The following is a 12,358-nucleotide window of genomic DNA, read 5'->3' on the forward strand; positions in this document are numbered from 1 at the left end:
TTATGATCTGTGCAAAATAGTTTTTCTCAAACAAATGTATACATACATTTTATATGTGTCTCCAACATTTTACAAGCTTAGATTTCAAGTAGAGGAAATTTGAGGACAAAAAGTGTTTGCTGAGTTAAATAACCCAACAGGCTCCTTTTTTATGCTACTTGGAAATTAAATGTTAACATAAAGTGGACTATTGTCCTGACTCACTTTTTTGAGTCAAACTACTTTCTGTGAATGAGTGCTCTTCTTGTAAGTCACATGGTCAAAGAAAGTGAAAGTCAAAGTCAAACACCCCAAGCTATAAAAAGCCTTTCACTCCTCGTTACTCAGCAGTATCAGCATCCTCCCTGCTGCAGCACATCTTCTCTTTTCTTATTTTCCTTCAGTATAATCAGTAAAAGAGAAAGAGCTGCAGTACATGGTTGAAGAATAAGTATAGGCACTTAATGAGCACTGAAAAATTATTTTGGACAATTTAAATTTCTCTGCTTTATTTCATTTCATTAAGTCATAACTGTTTGGTTGTTCAAAGTGAAAACAATTTAAAGAGGTAAAAAAGGAATTTTGCTCTGTTTAAACAGTCATGGGAGGGAGCGGGTCTTCAAAACCATGTAAGTAAAAATACTTTGTTGTTTTCACTGACATAGATGCATAGATTTGTTAACTGCAACATTTCAATATTTGTACATACTAGTGCAGATTTTCAAGAAGTTTACTTTCCCCAATGATTAAACTTATTTTGAATATATTTTTAAAACTACAAAGTGAAATCAGGTTTCCTGATTATCATAATGAATGCACACTAGAGTCTAACTGTTAGTTTATGTCTGAAAAGTACAATAATGAAAATTAGATTTGATTTCTAATTATTTAAAATGTACTCAAACTATTCCTTCTGTCTTACTGTGTACAGCTCCTCAGCCCGACCCACGTAAGTAATAATTCTTCCATATTATTAATTGTAATGTTTTTGTCTCCCCAATTTACAATTAAACATGATTTATGTACCACAACTGTCACAATGTATTATATATTTTGGAACATTTGTGTTTACAATTCTCTAACTTTAATATAGTATGTAAAATGTACAAAATGTATTATTCTGTTGACCTAAGTAATGTATCTTTGCTTGTGTTTAGCTCCACAACCCTCTCCGCGTAAGTACAACGTAAATTCATGCTTTCACACCAAAAAGTGGTTTTCTTGACTTAATAAAATTGAATTGTTTTAACTACTGATTCATTCGTTCTTGTTGCTCATGTATTTACCAAAATTTTCAAAAGCAAATTATTTTTGCTGTTGCAATACACAGGCATGTTTTTTTAAAGACTTTGCAATAAATTCTCCTTTATAGTTTTAGAAACTCCATGGAGAGACATATCTTGGGGGTGAGTAAAATGTGCATCATTAACATTCAAATGATTACTGACCCCTCCCTGGGCTGCCACCTTACCGTGGTGGAGGGGTTTGAGTGTCCCGATGATCCTAGGAGCTATGCTGTCAGGGGCTTTAAGCCCCTAGTAGGGTCACCCAAGGCAGACAGGTCCTAGGTGAGGGACCAGACAAAGTGCAGCCCAAAATGCCCCTTATGATGAATACAATTATTGGACCTCGTGTTCCCTCGCCCGGACGCGGGTCACCGGGGCCCCACTCTGGAGCCAGGCCTGGAGGTGGGGCACGTTGGCGAGCGTCTGGTGGCCGGGCTTTTGCCCATGGAGCCCGGCCGGGCTCAGCCCGAAGAGGCGACATGGGTCCCCCTTCCGATGGGCTCACCAACTGTCGGAGGGGCCAAAGGGGTCGGGTGCAATGTGTAACGGGTAGCAGTGGAGGGCGGGGACCTTGGCGTTCCGATCCTCGGCTGCAGAAGCTGGCTCTTGGGACGTGGAATGTCACCTCTCTGGTGGGGAAGGAGCCTGAGCTTGTGCGCGAGGTTGAGAGGTTCCGACTAGAGATAGTCGGACTCACCTCGACGCACCGCTCTGGCTCCGGAACCAGTCTCCTTGAGAGGGGCTGGACATTCTTCCACTCTGGAGTTGCCCATGGTGAGAGGCGCCGAGCTGGGGTTGGCATACTTGTTGCCCCCCATCTCGGTGCCTGCACGTTGGGGTTTTCCCCGGTGAACGAGAGGGTGGCCTCCCTCCGCATTCGTGTGGGGGGACGGGTTCTGACTGTTGTTTGCGCTTATGCGCCAAACAGCAGTTCAGATTACCCACCCTTTTTGGAGTCCTTGGAAGGGGTACTGGAGAGTGCCCCTCCTGGGGACTCCCTCGTTTTGCTGGGGGACTTCAACGCTCACGTGGGCAATGACAGTGGGACCTGGAGGGGCGTGGTTGGGAGGAATGGCCCACCTGATCTGAACTCGAGTGGTGTTTTGTTGTTGGACTTCTGTGCTCGTCATGGATTGTCCATCACAAACACCATGTTCAAGCATAAGGGTGTCCATATGTGCTCTTGGCACCAGGACACCCTAGGTCGCAGTTCAATGATCGACTTTGTTGTCGTTTCATCTGACCTGCGGCCGCATGTCTTGGACACTCGGGTGAAGAGAGGGGCGGAGCTCTCCACCGACCACTACCTGGTGGTGAGTTGGCTCCGATGGCGGGGGAGGAAGCCGGTCCGACCGGGCAGGCCCAAACGCACTGTGAGGGTTTGCTGGGAATGTCTGGCAGAGTCCCCTGTGAGGCGGAGCTTTAACTCCCACCTCCGGGAGAACTTTAAACACGTCCCGAGGGAGGCGGGGGACATTGAGTCTGAATGGACCATGTTCCACGCCTCTATTGCTGAGGCGGCTAGTCGGAGCTGTGGCCGCAAGGTTGTCGGTGCATGTCGTGGCGGCAACCCTCGAACCCGCTGGTGGACACCAGCGGTGAGGGAAGCCGTCAAGCTGAAGAAGAAGTCCTATCGGGCTTTTTTGGCCTGTGGGACTCCGGAAGCAGCTGATGTGTACCGGCAGTCGAAGCGGCAGGTACACATCGGCAAAAAAAATTGTCATCAGGTTAGCCTGAAATATCTCAAATATCACTAAATGACACATTTTGAAACACAGCCCAGGTTTGCCTTTACTTGCCAAAGACCAGGCAAAGAATAAAAAGTTAACAAAATGATACCGTGGTCCTGCTTTTATAGCTTTATATGTCCATCATTGTTGTGGTGTGGGGAGTTGTAACAAGGCAGCCTATTGCAGCTATCTTTAATGTGGAGATGCAGGCTGAAGCATACTATCCTGGACGCAAGTCTTTATTTTTCCACATTTGGCGCAACTTGGTTGACAATTAATGGCAAGGCAAGCCTTCACCCAGTGAAAAAAATGTAATTTCTCTAATGAAAACGGTTCTTTATATATTTTTTCTCAATATTAACTAAACCATTATTTACTCACAGTTGGGTTTAGTTCCATAAATAACACAAACTTTAATAAATACATTTACCATTTAATTTTAATAATTGAAAAACTTTTAACCATACATGTTAGCGCCATTCAGAAAAGTTGGAATTCAGGGTCTTGCCAAGGACACTGAAGTACTGCCACCTCTATTTATTATGGAAAAAGCAATGATCTGAATTTACTAACTTAATTTTCCCTTTTTAACAGAGGCAATAAGCAAGCTCTTCATTACTTAAAGAGGTTTCAGCCTCAAAATGACGAGGTAGAACATATCAGAGTTTTGCTCTACGGACCAGTCGGTGCGGGAAAGTCCAGCTTCATCAACTCTATCAACAATGTCTTCCAAGAGAGAATGACCCATCAAGCTTTGACCAGTGCCAGAACTGCTGATCAAAGTTTCACCAAGAAGGTCAATATAACTTTTTAGTTTTAAAAGCTTATTTTCAGAGTTCCTTACTTTTTACTCAATCTCCACGTGGTTGGGTGGATTGTTAGCCAAAATTTTGTGTTAATAATAAATAAATGTAATAACACATTCACCTACTATCCACTGTATGCTTGTGGGTGTTTAGAGCAGAGATTACCTGCTCTAGTCCCCATTCATTCATGTTTTGGATGGGTCTCTGCTGCAACACTCCTTGTTGAAATAATTTTGGTACCTCCCCAGCATGACTTGAAGTGCTGCAGAAGCCTCTTATTCCGCCATTTAGTTGGGTCAGATAGGGGCTACAGGGATATACCCAGGAAGTGGAGGACAGGCTTTAAAAAGAAGTTAAAACATTTTTCAACTTACATTTGTCCTCAACGATTTGGACTTGAATTATTTTTCTTCTTTCATAATTGATCTTTTCCAATCTCATAAAAACTCCCCATAGTAACACGGAGGGAAATACACGACCACCTTTAGTGGTTACATATTTGTTATGAACTAATTCACCAAGATTAAAGTAGCACGTTGTTCAGAATTTTATTTTGATAAAACAATTATGTTTAAAATTTAGAAAATCATGTGTTTTCAAGCAAGTTTGCAACAATTCCAGTTGTTTAAAATATATTTTAGCTGCTATATGTCCGCTGTTAATATAAATATCTTTTTTCTGACCTTATGTTTCTCTTAGTATGTAGCCTATAAAATCCAGAAAGAAGGAAGAGGAAACTTTTATCCCTTTGTGTTCAACGATATCATGGGTCTGGAGGATGGAGATGGAAGAGGAGTCAGAGCAGATGACCTCAAACTGGCCTTAAAGGGACATGTGAAGGAGGGTTATAAGGTACAAGTAGTATCATTTTTACATTTTAAATTATCTTTAACCGCCACCTAAAATGGTATGTTCGTATTGGCTTGGATATTAAAGTTGTAATAACCTTGCCTAGTATATGTTCATACTAATTTTACGTAATATACGATTTTTCCTGCAGTTCAATCCTTCATCTTCCCTTTCTGCTGGTGATCCTTGCTACAACTCCTCCCCATCTGTCAGTGACAGGGTCCATGTTCTGGTTTGCATTCATGATGCTAATGCATCACAGATGAAGTCTTCTGTTCTACAGAAAATGAAGGAAATCAGAGAAGCAGCCAGTGAACTGGGTAAGAAACACAAATAAACAAAACCGATGTTCTGAAAAGTAGTGTAACTGTAAAGTAAAAGTTTTCTACATGTTTTATTTTTATTTCATAAATGTTTCTACTTCTTAAATTTGTTCCTTTACAGCTTATTTGAGAAGTATTAATTTGATACTTGTAAAAATCCCTTAAGCCCACCCATACTGGTACCGGTACGAACAGAGCCACTTCCATTTTATCATGCTATAAAATTAGGTCAGAAATGTTTTAAAAACATGAAAGCCTCCTCCTTGGAATTATTTATGGGGAAAAAGCTGAACAAGTCCCTAATTGTTTTAACAAATACTTTTGGTTTTTCGGAACTTTAAAACACAAGATGCCATTTAACTGTCCATTAAACATGGCTGACGCTCCCAGAAAAATGCTTTGCTGCACAGAAATGCTAAAACCCACCTTACCGTGGGCTTAACGGATGGAACATGCCCCCCTCGCCAACCCCACCCCCCCCCCCCCCCATCCCACCACACACACAGACACACACATTTCGATTCTGTGCTATTTGCCCCCCTCCCCACTATTTATTTCAGCCACTACAACTGTTTAATTAATTTTTTACATGGGGTAACGTGTTTTTCTGAGCCGTCTCTAAAAAGCGCACCTTAAGCAAACTCTCAACACTGCTGACACCGTGGATGACAGATGGGAAATGTGCCGCTGAGCAGTCTTTGTGCTCACTATGGCTTTCCACATATTTAAGCTAAGCTAAGTTTGACTTTAGTGTCCCAGATTCAGACTGAGACAGTGTCCCTGCAGAGGAGAGATGGTGTCATTTGACAGTTGGTGTCTCGAAGCGAATCATAGTTCTCTTTGTTGCTCTCCACCATCTTTGAATCTTGTTTGGTCACTCAAAAAAGGAAATTACCCACAATGTACTGCGCAATCCAAAATCTGTAAGTCGCTTATTTTTTATTTTTATTTTTTTATCAAACATCTCATGTTCAGTATTTTCATATGGCACCTAATGATCTGGCTACTTGCCCTCTAGATGTCATAGGGTAATTGTATCAACTCAACCAGAGTTTGGCAGCTAAAACTAAAGAACTTGTTTCCTGGTGCTGCACTGTGGCTGTTGATGTTTATGTGGTTCTTTTACCACTAAGGAGAGGTTCAGTTTTATTTGACCAGATTTCTTTTCATGAGTTAAAAAATACATCTGGCGCAGTTATGGCACCCTTTGTTAAATTATGCCAAAATTGCGGGTCCAACTAGGAAATCTGCTCACTAAAATATATGTTTCAGCTGATTCAGTCCATAGTAGCTGCAGTTATTGTCAATATGTGGATACAGAATGGCAGAGGTTTCTCCTATACTGTCAACTGTGCTATCATGGTGTTTTGGAGTGTTTACTGTATTTAGGCGAGGCTTAACAAATTGGATTTTTTTGTTTTTTGATCACCTACAAATCAGACAGTGACATATGCATTAGTGATTCCACTTGAAAAGTATTCTTTAATGCCTTGGCTTTACACAGATACCAAAAGTTTGTATTTACCCTTTATAGCAGTGTAACTGTACTTTATACATATCAGGTATGTAATTTCATGAGGAAATAAACCCCTCTGGGCTTAAGAGGTTAAAACACATGTATTGGCAATAATAAATGACACACTCAAAGCAAACCTCTGCTTCCACAGGTATTCCTCAGTTGGCGATTCTCACCCACATTGATGAAGCCTGCAGTGAAACGGAAAAAAACCTGAGAAACGTCTACAAGAGCAAACATTTAAAGAAGAAGGTGAGTTGTAGAAAGGTTAATTCCAGACAAGAGAAAAATACAAACAAAACAAAAACATAACATGTGATTCAGTATCAAATGCTTTTTCTAAAATATAGATGGGTGACTTCAGCTCCAGCCTGGGGATTCCAATGAACTGCATTCTCCCTGTGAAGAACTACAGTAAAGAGATTCAGCTCAATCAGGATGTTGACACTCTAATCCTGAGTGCACTGACACCAATGATTGACTTCGGAGACGACTACGCTGCAAAACTGTAAAGCCATAGAACAGTGTGTTTAGATATACATAGAAATCATCTGCATTTGATTTGGAATGTCGGATTTGATTCCCAACATTTGCAGCATGTCATCCATGCATCTCTCTCTGCCTGTTGCCTATCTGTTTATGTTGAATAAAAGCCACGAGTGCCATAAAAGGAAATATTTGGTAAAATGATAATTGAATACTCAAAGGAAAAAAAATATCACATTGTAACTGTAATGTTGACAAATCAGAAATTTGTTGGCATGCGCAGTGCAGGTGCTTGTTGACTATACAGGAAGTAAATCTCTCTTTTATGTTATGTATGGCAAGCCATGGTGTCAAGAATACAAATTTGTACTAGTTAGAACACATGAATAAATAATCAAATGGCTTGCTACAGTTATAAGAACAGAAAATCCTGCACCTGTGGTTATATGTTAATTCACACAAAAGTTAATAAAAAAAGCAAAGTTAGACCACCATTTCAAAAATACTAATTTAAAGTGGTCATGAGTAAAAATATTGAAACAGTTTTCAGCTATGTCTACAGTCTGATTGGTATTAAGGGTGGAAACATAAGAGAAATAGGAAAGCTTGCACTCAAGTTTACCTCCCCAAATAGTTTAGTATAAACAAAAAAAATTGATATTTCATTCTAAATTTGCGAAGAGAAACTGAAAAATAATTCAGCACACTGTCTTTCCAAACTAGTCATACTTATGGTAAATTACCTGTATTTTAAAAGCACTTTTAAGTCCTGAGGCCAAAAGATCATTACATTACATTCAGTTATTCACCCATTCACTTACAAATTCACATCCTCATGGTGGTGAAGTACACTGTGGCCTCAGTTGACCTGGGCAGCCTGACACTATTGTACAATTGGCACCACAGGGCCCTCTGACAACTGGCAGAAGGCAAGGCAGGTGAAATGTTTTGCCAAAGGACACATTTTTAAATTCTGTTTCATCATTACACCACTACTAAGTTAGGAAGTCCTTTGAGGAGGGGGTTGAAGAGTAAAAACTAATTAAAATATTTTTGTTTCAATAGGCACCCGTATAATTTTAACTTCCAGTAGATGGAACGAAATATGGCAAAGCCATCTACACTTTAAAAAATGTGTAAGAAAAATAAATGCAATCCAGAAGCTTTGAGAAATATAAATATCAATAAATAAACAATAAATAGTGAAGAGGTTGACGTTAATGTTACAGTGCAAGCACCAACTCTACACTAGCTGCAAAGAAGACATTGCAGAAATTGGATTTACTAGAAATCTTTAAGTAAGTAGAAATTAATTAAGATGTAATTAAGATTAAGTAATTAAGATGTTGCTTAAATCTGCCACAACGGCAGGTGTCAATGAATCACCACAAAGGTTACAGGCTTGCATGGATAAAACTGCAAAATTAGCATAATGACTCATTGTGTTAACTTACAACGGTAGCTTGAGAGTTAAAACGACAGCAAAAAATTATAAAAGAAATGCAGGAGGAGGTTGAATTACACGCAGTCACATGCAAGGTTTCATAGGATTTAATATCCCTCTGCTCAGACACGAATAACCAAATAGTTTTTTTTTTAACCAGATGTTAACACATCCCTATGAAATAATAAACATATTATTGACTTTAATCAACTCTTTGCCAAGTGGTCTTTTAAGGCAGGATTATTTAAAGATTGTCCTCTTACCCACACTAATAAAAAGATATAAAGCCATTTAGATTTGTTGGACATTTTTGGATCTGGTCAGGATAGAAGAGTGACTCCTGGGCGCAAGGTGATAATAAAAGAAGAAGAAATTGATGTGTGACGGTTCACTCTGAGGAACATTAAAACTGCAATGGCACCCAACATTGGAGCTCTTTCTATGAAGAGAACAGTTTAAACAGGACTATGCATGGGTGTTTTGCTTTACAGATGTTGGACTTGAACTGCACAGTTTCACAAACATGACCTGGATGGGCTGGTGTTCAGGGAACCCAGCTTAACAAGACCTGAGGTGATGTCCGGTGCTCACAACTCTGCTTCATAGTTCAGCCTGGTGAGAAGACGCGGACGTGGCTGCTCCAAGAGGATGATGTGAAGAGACATTTCATAGGGGGTTTGGAGACACCCAGGACAAGCTGCTGTAGTTTGAAACTGTTATGAACTTATAACAAGCAGTGAAGGTGATTTGATTGCCAGGAAACTTGGGACCAGGTGGGACACAGGAGACAACAAGGTGGTCCCACAGGGATTACCTGAAACCTAACATTAACTGTAAACATTTTTTGGGGTTTGCTGGGATTGCCAAAAGAAGAAGCATCAGAGAAAAACTTGTCCTGACCATGCCCATGCACAAAAAACAAATATCCAGTTTTCCTGTTTAGACATACAGACACAGAGAGGGGTTGAAGTTTAAATACAGGTGATTAATATTTAAAGGTTTAGGAGCAATTACACAACTTGATAGACAGTAAATGATAGTGAAATGAAAAAGGCAATTCTAGGTTTGAACAAAACAATTATTTTATTGACATGATTAATCTTCTGGGACAAGATTCAGTGCACAAACGTAATATAAGACATTAAGAGTCACTGGGTGATGAACTTTCACAAACACTGTGACCTAGCTTGGGAGAACTGTGGGGATAATAATAATAATAATAATAATAATAATAATAATAATAATAATAATAATAATAATAATAATAATAATGATGAATAAATGGAAATGTAGGAGAATCACACTATCTGAGTACTGTCTGGTTAATTCTTTCTTCTTTCTGCAGGATCAAACTAGACGCATCAGAGCTGAGAAATGGATACTTAATAAATTACTGAATTAGACAATGTTAATAGTTAAATTGTGTGTGCATTATCAATTAAATAAATGTTACGTGTATGAAACAGCTTTCAAGTCTTAATCAGGCATTTGTATGGAGAATAATAAAAGGTACTCCTGGCCTCTAAACTGTGTCTCTCCTCTGAGGCAGAAAACACACAGCTCACAGGATGTTTGTTTTAAGTTTTTAAAACTATTTTATGGTTCTCGAGGTCATTTGGCTTGACCCCTGATAGGACATTTTGGGTACTAAATCAGCCGTACTGCATGGAAACCTTGAGAGAAGAGGCTCTTTGTTTTGAGAACAGATAGAACCTAGAGACACAGTCTCTGCGCCCACAACCCCTAACCTAATCGGGAGGGGTTAGTTGGTGCGATAAAAGGATGTCTTTGCGAACCTTTAATTAGACAAAGAAGCTGCAATGCCTGGGAGAAGGACATGGGTAGAATAAGCTTGTAAGTTTTTCTTTGTCTCTGGAATTTCAAATGAAATAAATATGCATATTTTAAATGTTTGCCTCTGATAATCTGTTTCTCCTTTACTATCAAATCTTAAACCGGGGTAAGACGGGCCTTCAGAAAAAAGCAGGAGCAGGCCCATATGAATTTCAACAGTTACTGTTCACAGGATGAGATCAATGTTGTTTCAAACCCATTCATACGGTGTGTGTGTGTGTGTATGTGTGTGTGTGTGTGTGTGTGTGTGGGGGGGGGGGGTTAAACTGTCCGTTGAACCCAACAGAGATTAATAAAATATGCAATTAAAGGGGTTAAAATAGAAGTACACTTCAGGCAAAAGAAGTGTCATCTGCTTTCAATTGGAAGTCCTTTCACTTTGATGCACAGTCAAGCTTACACTGATTAAAAAAATGTACTTCCTCTCTCATCCCTTGGCTATGCCTAATTCCTTAATATCAACCAACGATGACTTAGTAACGCTCTTAGACATGTAATGACTTCCTTTTATTCAGCTGAGATTTTCAAAATAAGACTGAATATGTAGAAATGCTTTTGATTAAACTAAAATACATTTCTGAAAATAAACAAATATTAATAAATATTCAAAAAACGTAGAGGGTTACTGTTTTGGTTTTTAAAAACACACAATTAAAGTATTTTATAACTGGTTCAGCAGAAGATTTCACAGAAACATAGCACACATAGTAATGAGTAGAAACATCTGTGGAATGAGATGGATCACAAACAAATATGTTACAGAAAACGTTCAACTGTCAGACACCGGAAGGTGAGACACACCTTGGTGGATTTCTGTTAAGAAATACTGAGAAAAACTGATGAACATTACATTTAGACATTTAGATTACTTACAAGCAATGATTAAAGTGCAGATAAGAGCTAAGTAATTGTGAACAGGATTATCTGGATGTGAAAATTCTTCAAAGAAGGTTTGAATAAATGATGAAAGAATGAGGAGCCTAGTAAGAACACTAATTAAATTTTTTTGTTTCTGTTTTGGTCTGCACAGTGGAAAGTGGGTAACACTGTTGCCACACAGCAAGAAGGCCCTAGGTTCAACTACCCTTGCCCTGGCTCTTTTTGCATGGAGTTTGCACATCCTCCCTGTGTGTGTTTGAGTTCTCTCTGGGTACTCTGGCTTCCTCCCATAGTCCAAAGACATGACTGGTAAGTTAATTGGCCTCTCTAAATTCTCCTTAGGTGTGAGTGTGTGTGAGAATGGTTGTTTGTCCTGTCTGTCTATGTGTTGCCCTGCGATAGACCGTCGACCTGTCCAGGGTGTACCCCGTCTCTCGTCCATTGACTGCTGGAGATAGGCACCAGCACTCCTCGCGACCCCACAAGGGATAGACGTGTTAGAAAACAGATGGATGGATGTTTCTGTTTTAGAACAGCAAATGAAGCCTTGTGTTTTGCCAAACCATCTTAAAGGAACAGCTTATTAAGGGGAAATGAAAAGTGAGCTGCTGATTGCCTGAGCCACAACCAAACACACATTGCCACCCAGTCAATCATCCCCTACAAACAGGAGAAGAAAACTGAAGAAGCTGTGGAAGAAGGAGCCAGAGAACTAGGATTAATTATCCTGATACAGTAGAGACACTAGAATAACCTAAAGTCCCTTAAATGTAAGTTGCGTCATGGGCGTTCCGCTTTTTTCGGGTCACGTGATCTCCTGCGGCCATTTTGGGTCTAGGCTCAGCTAAGCTCAGCGCGTTTACAACACTGCGAGCGACCGATTTCTTTTATTTTTATTTCTTTATTTCGAAAATAAGCCACCAGGCCAGGGTGTGACCACGGCTGCAGCAACAGCACTGATAAAGGGACGCGGATGTTCTGTTTTCCAAGCGATGAAGAGCGGCGTTTATTGGGGATCAACCGAGTCCGTCGCTTGGACCAAGAGACGAACAAAACTTGGACACCTACAACAAACTCTCGCTTGTGTGAGGTATGTGGGCTTTTTTTTCTGAATTCAGGGTTTCCCGCAGCGCTAAGTTTATTAATATTAATTTATTAATATTAATATTTTTAAAAAAAAAACGCGCAAAGCTTGTCTCTCCCCGC

The 12,358-nt window shown here is 39.9% G+C and overlaps 1 protein-coding gene across 1 annotated transcript; it reads left to right on the forward strand.

The window, feature by feature from the left end:
• Positions 1 to 343: 343 nt before the first annotated feature.
• Positions 344 to 7,316, forward strand: LOC118559439 (interferon-induced protein 44-like). The gene is made up of 9 exons (XM_036130159.1): positions 344 to 608; positions 911 to 928; positions 1,137 to 1,154; positions 1,352 to 1,385; positions 3,590 to 3,791; positions 4,501 to 4,653; positions 4,802 to 4,970; positions 6,641 to 6,741; positions 6,840 to 7,316. The coding sequence occupies exons 1-9, from the start codon at positions 581 to 583 to the stop codon at positions 6,999 to 7,001; spliced, it is 885 nt and encodes a 294-aa protein (XP_035986052.1). The 5' UTR covers positions 344 to 580; the 3' UTR covers positions 7,002 to 7,316.
• The last annotated feature ends 5,042 nt before the right edge of the window (positions 7,317 to 12,358 follow it).

The sequence above is a fragment of the Fundulus heteroclitus genome, unplaced genomic scaffold (assembly GCF_011125445.2).
Source record: "Fundulus heteroclitus isolate FHET01 unplaced genomic scaffold, MU-UCD_Fhet_4.1 scaffold_284, whole genome shotgun sequence".
Taxonomy (NCBI): domain Eukaryota; kingdom Metazoa; phylum Chordata; class Actinopteri; order Cyprinodontiformes; family Fundulidae; genus Fundulus; species Fundulus heteroclitus.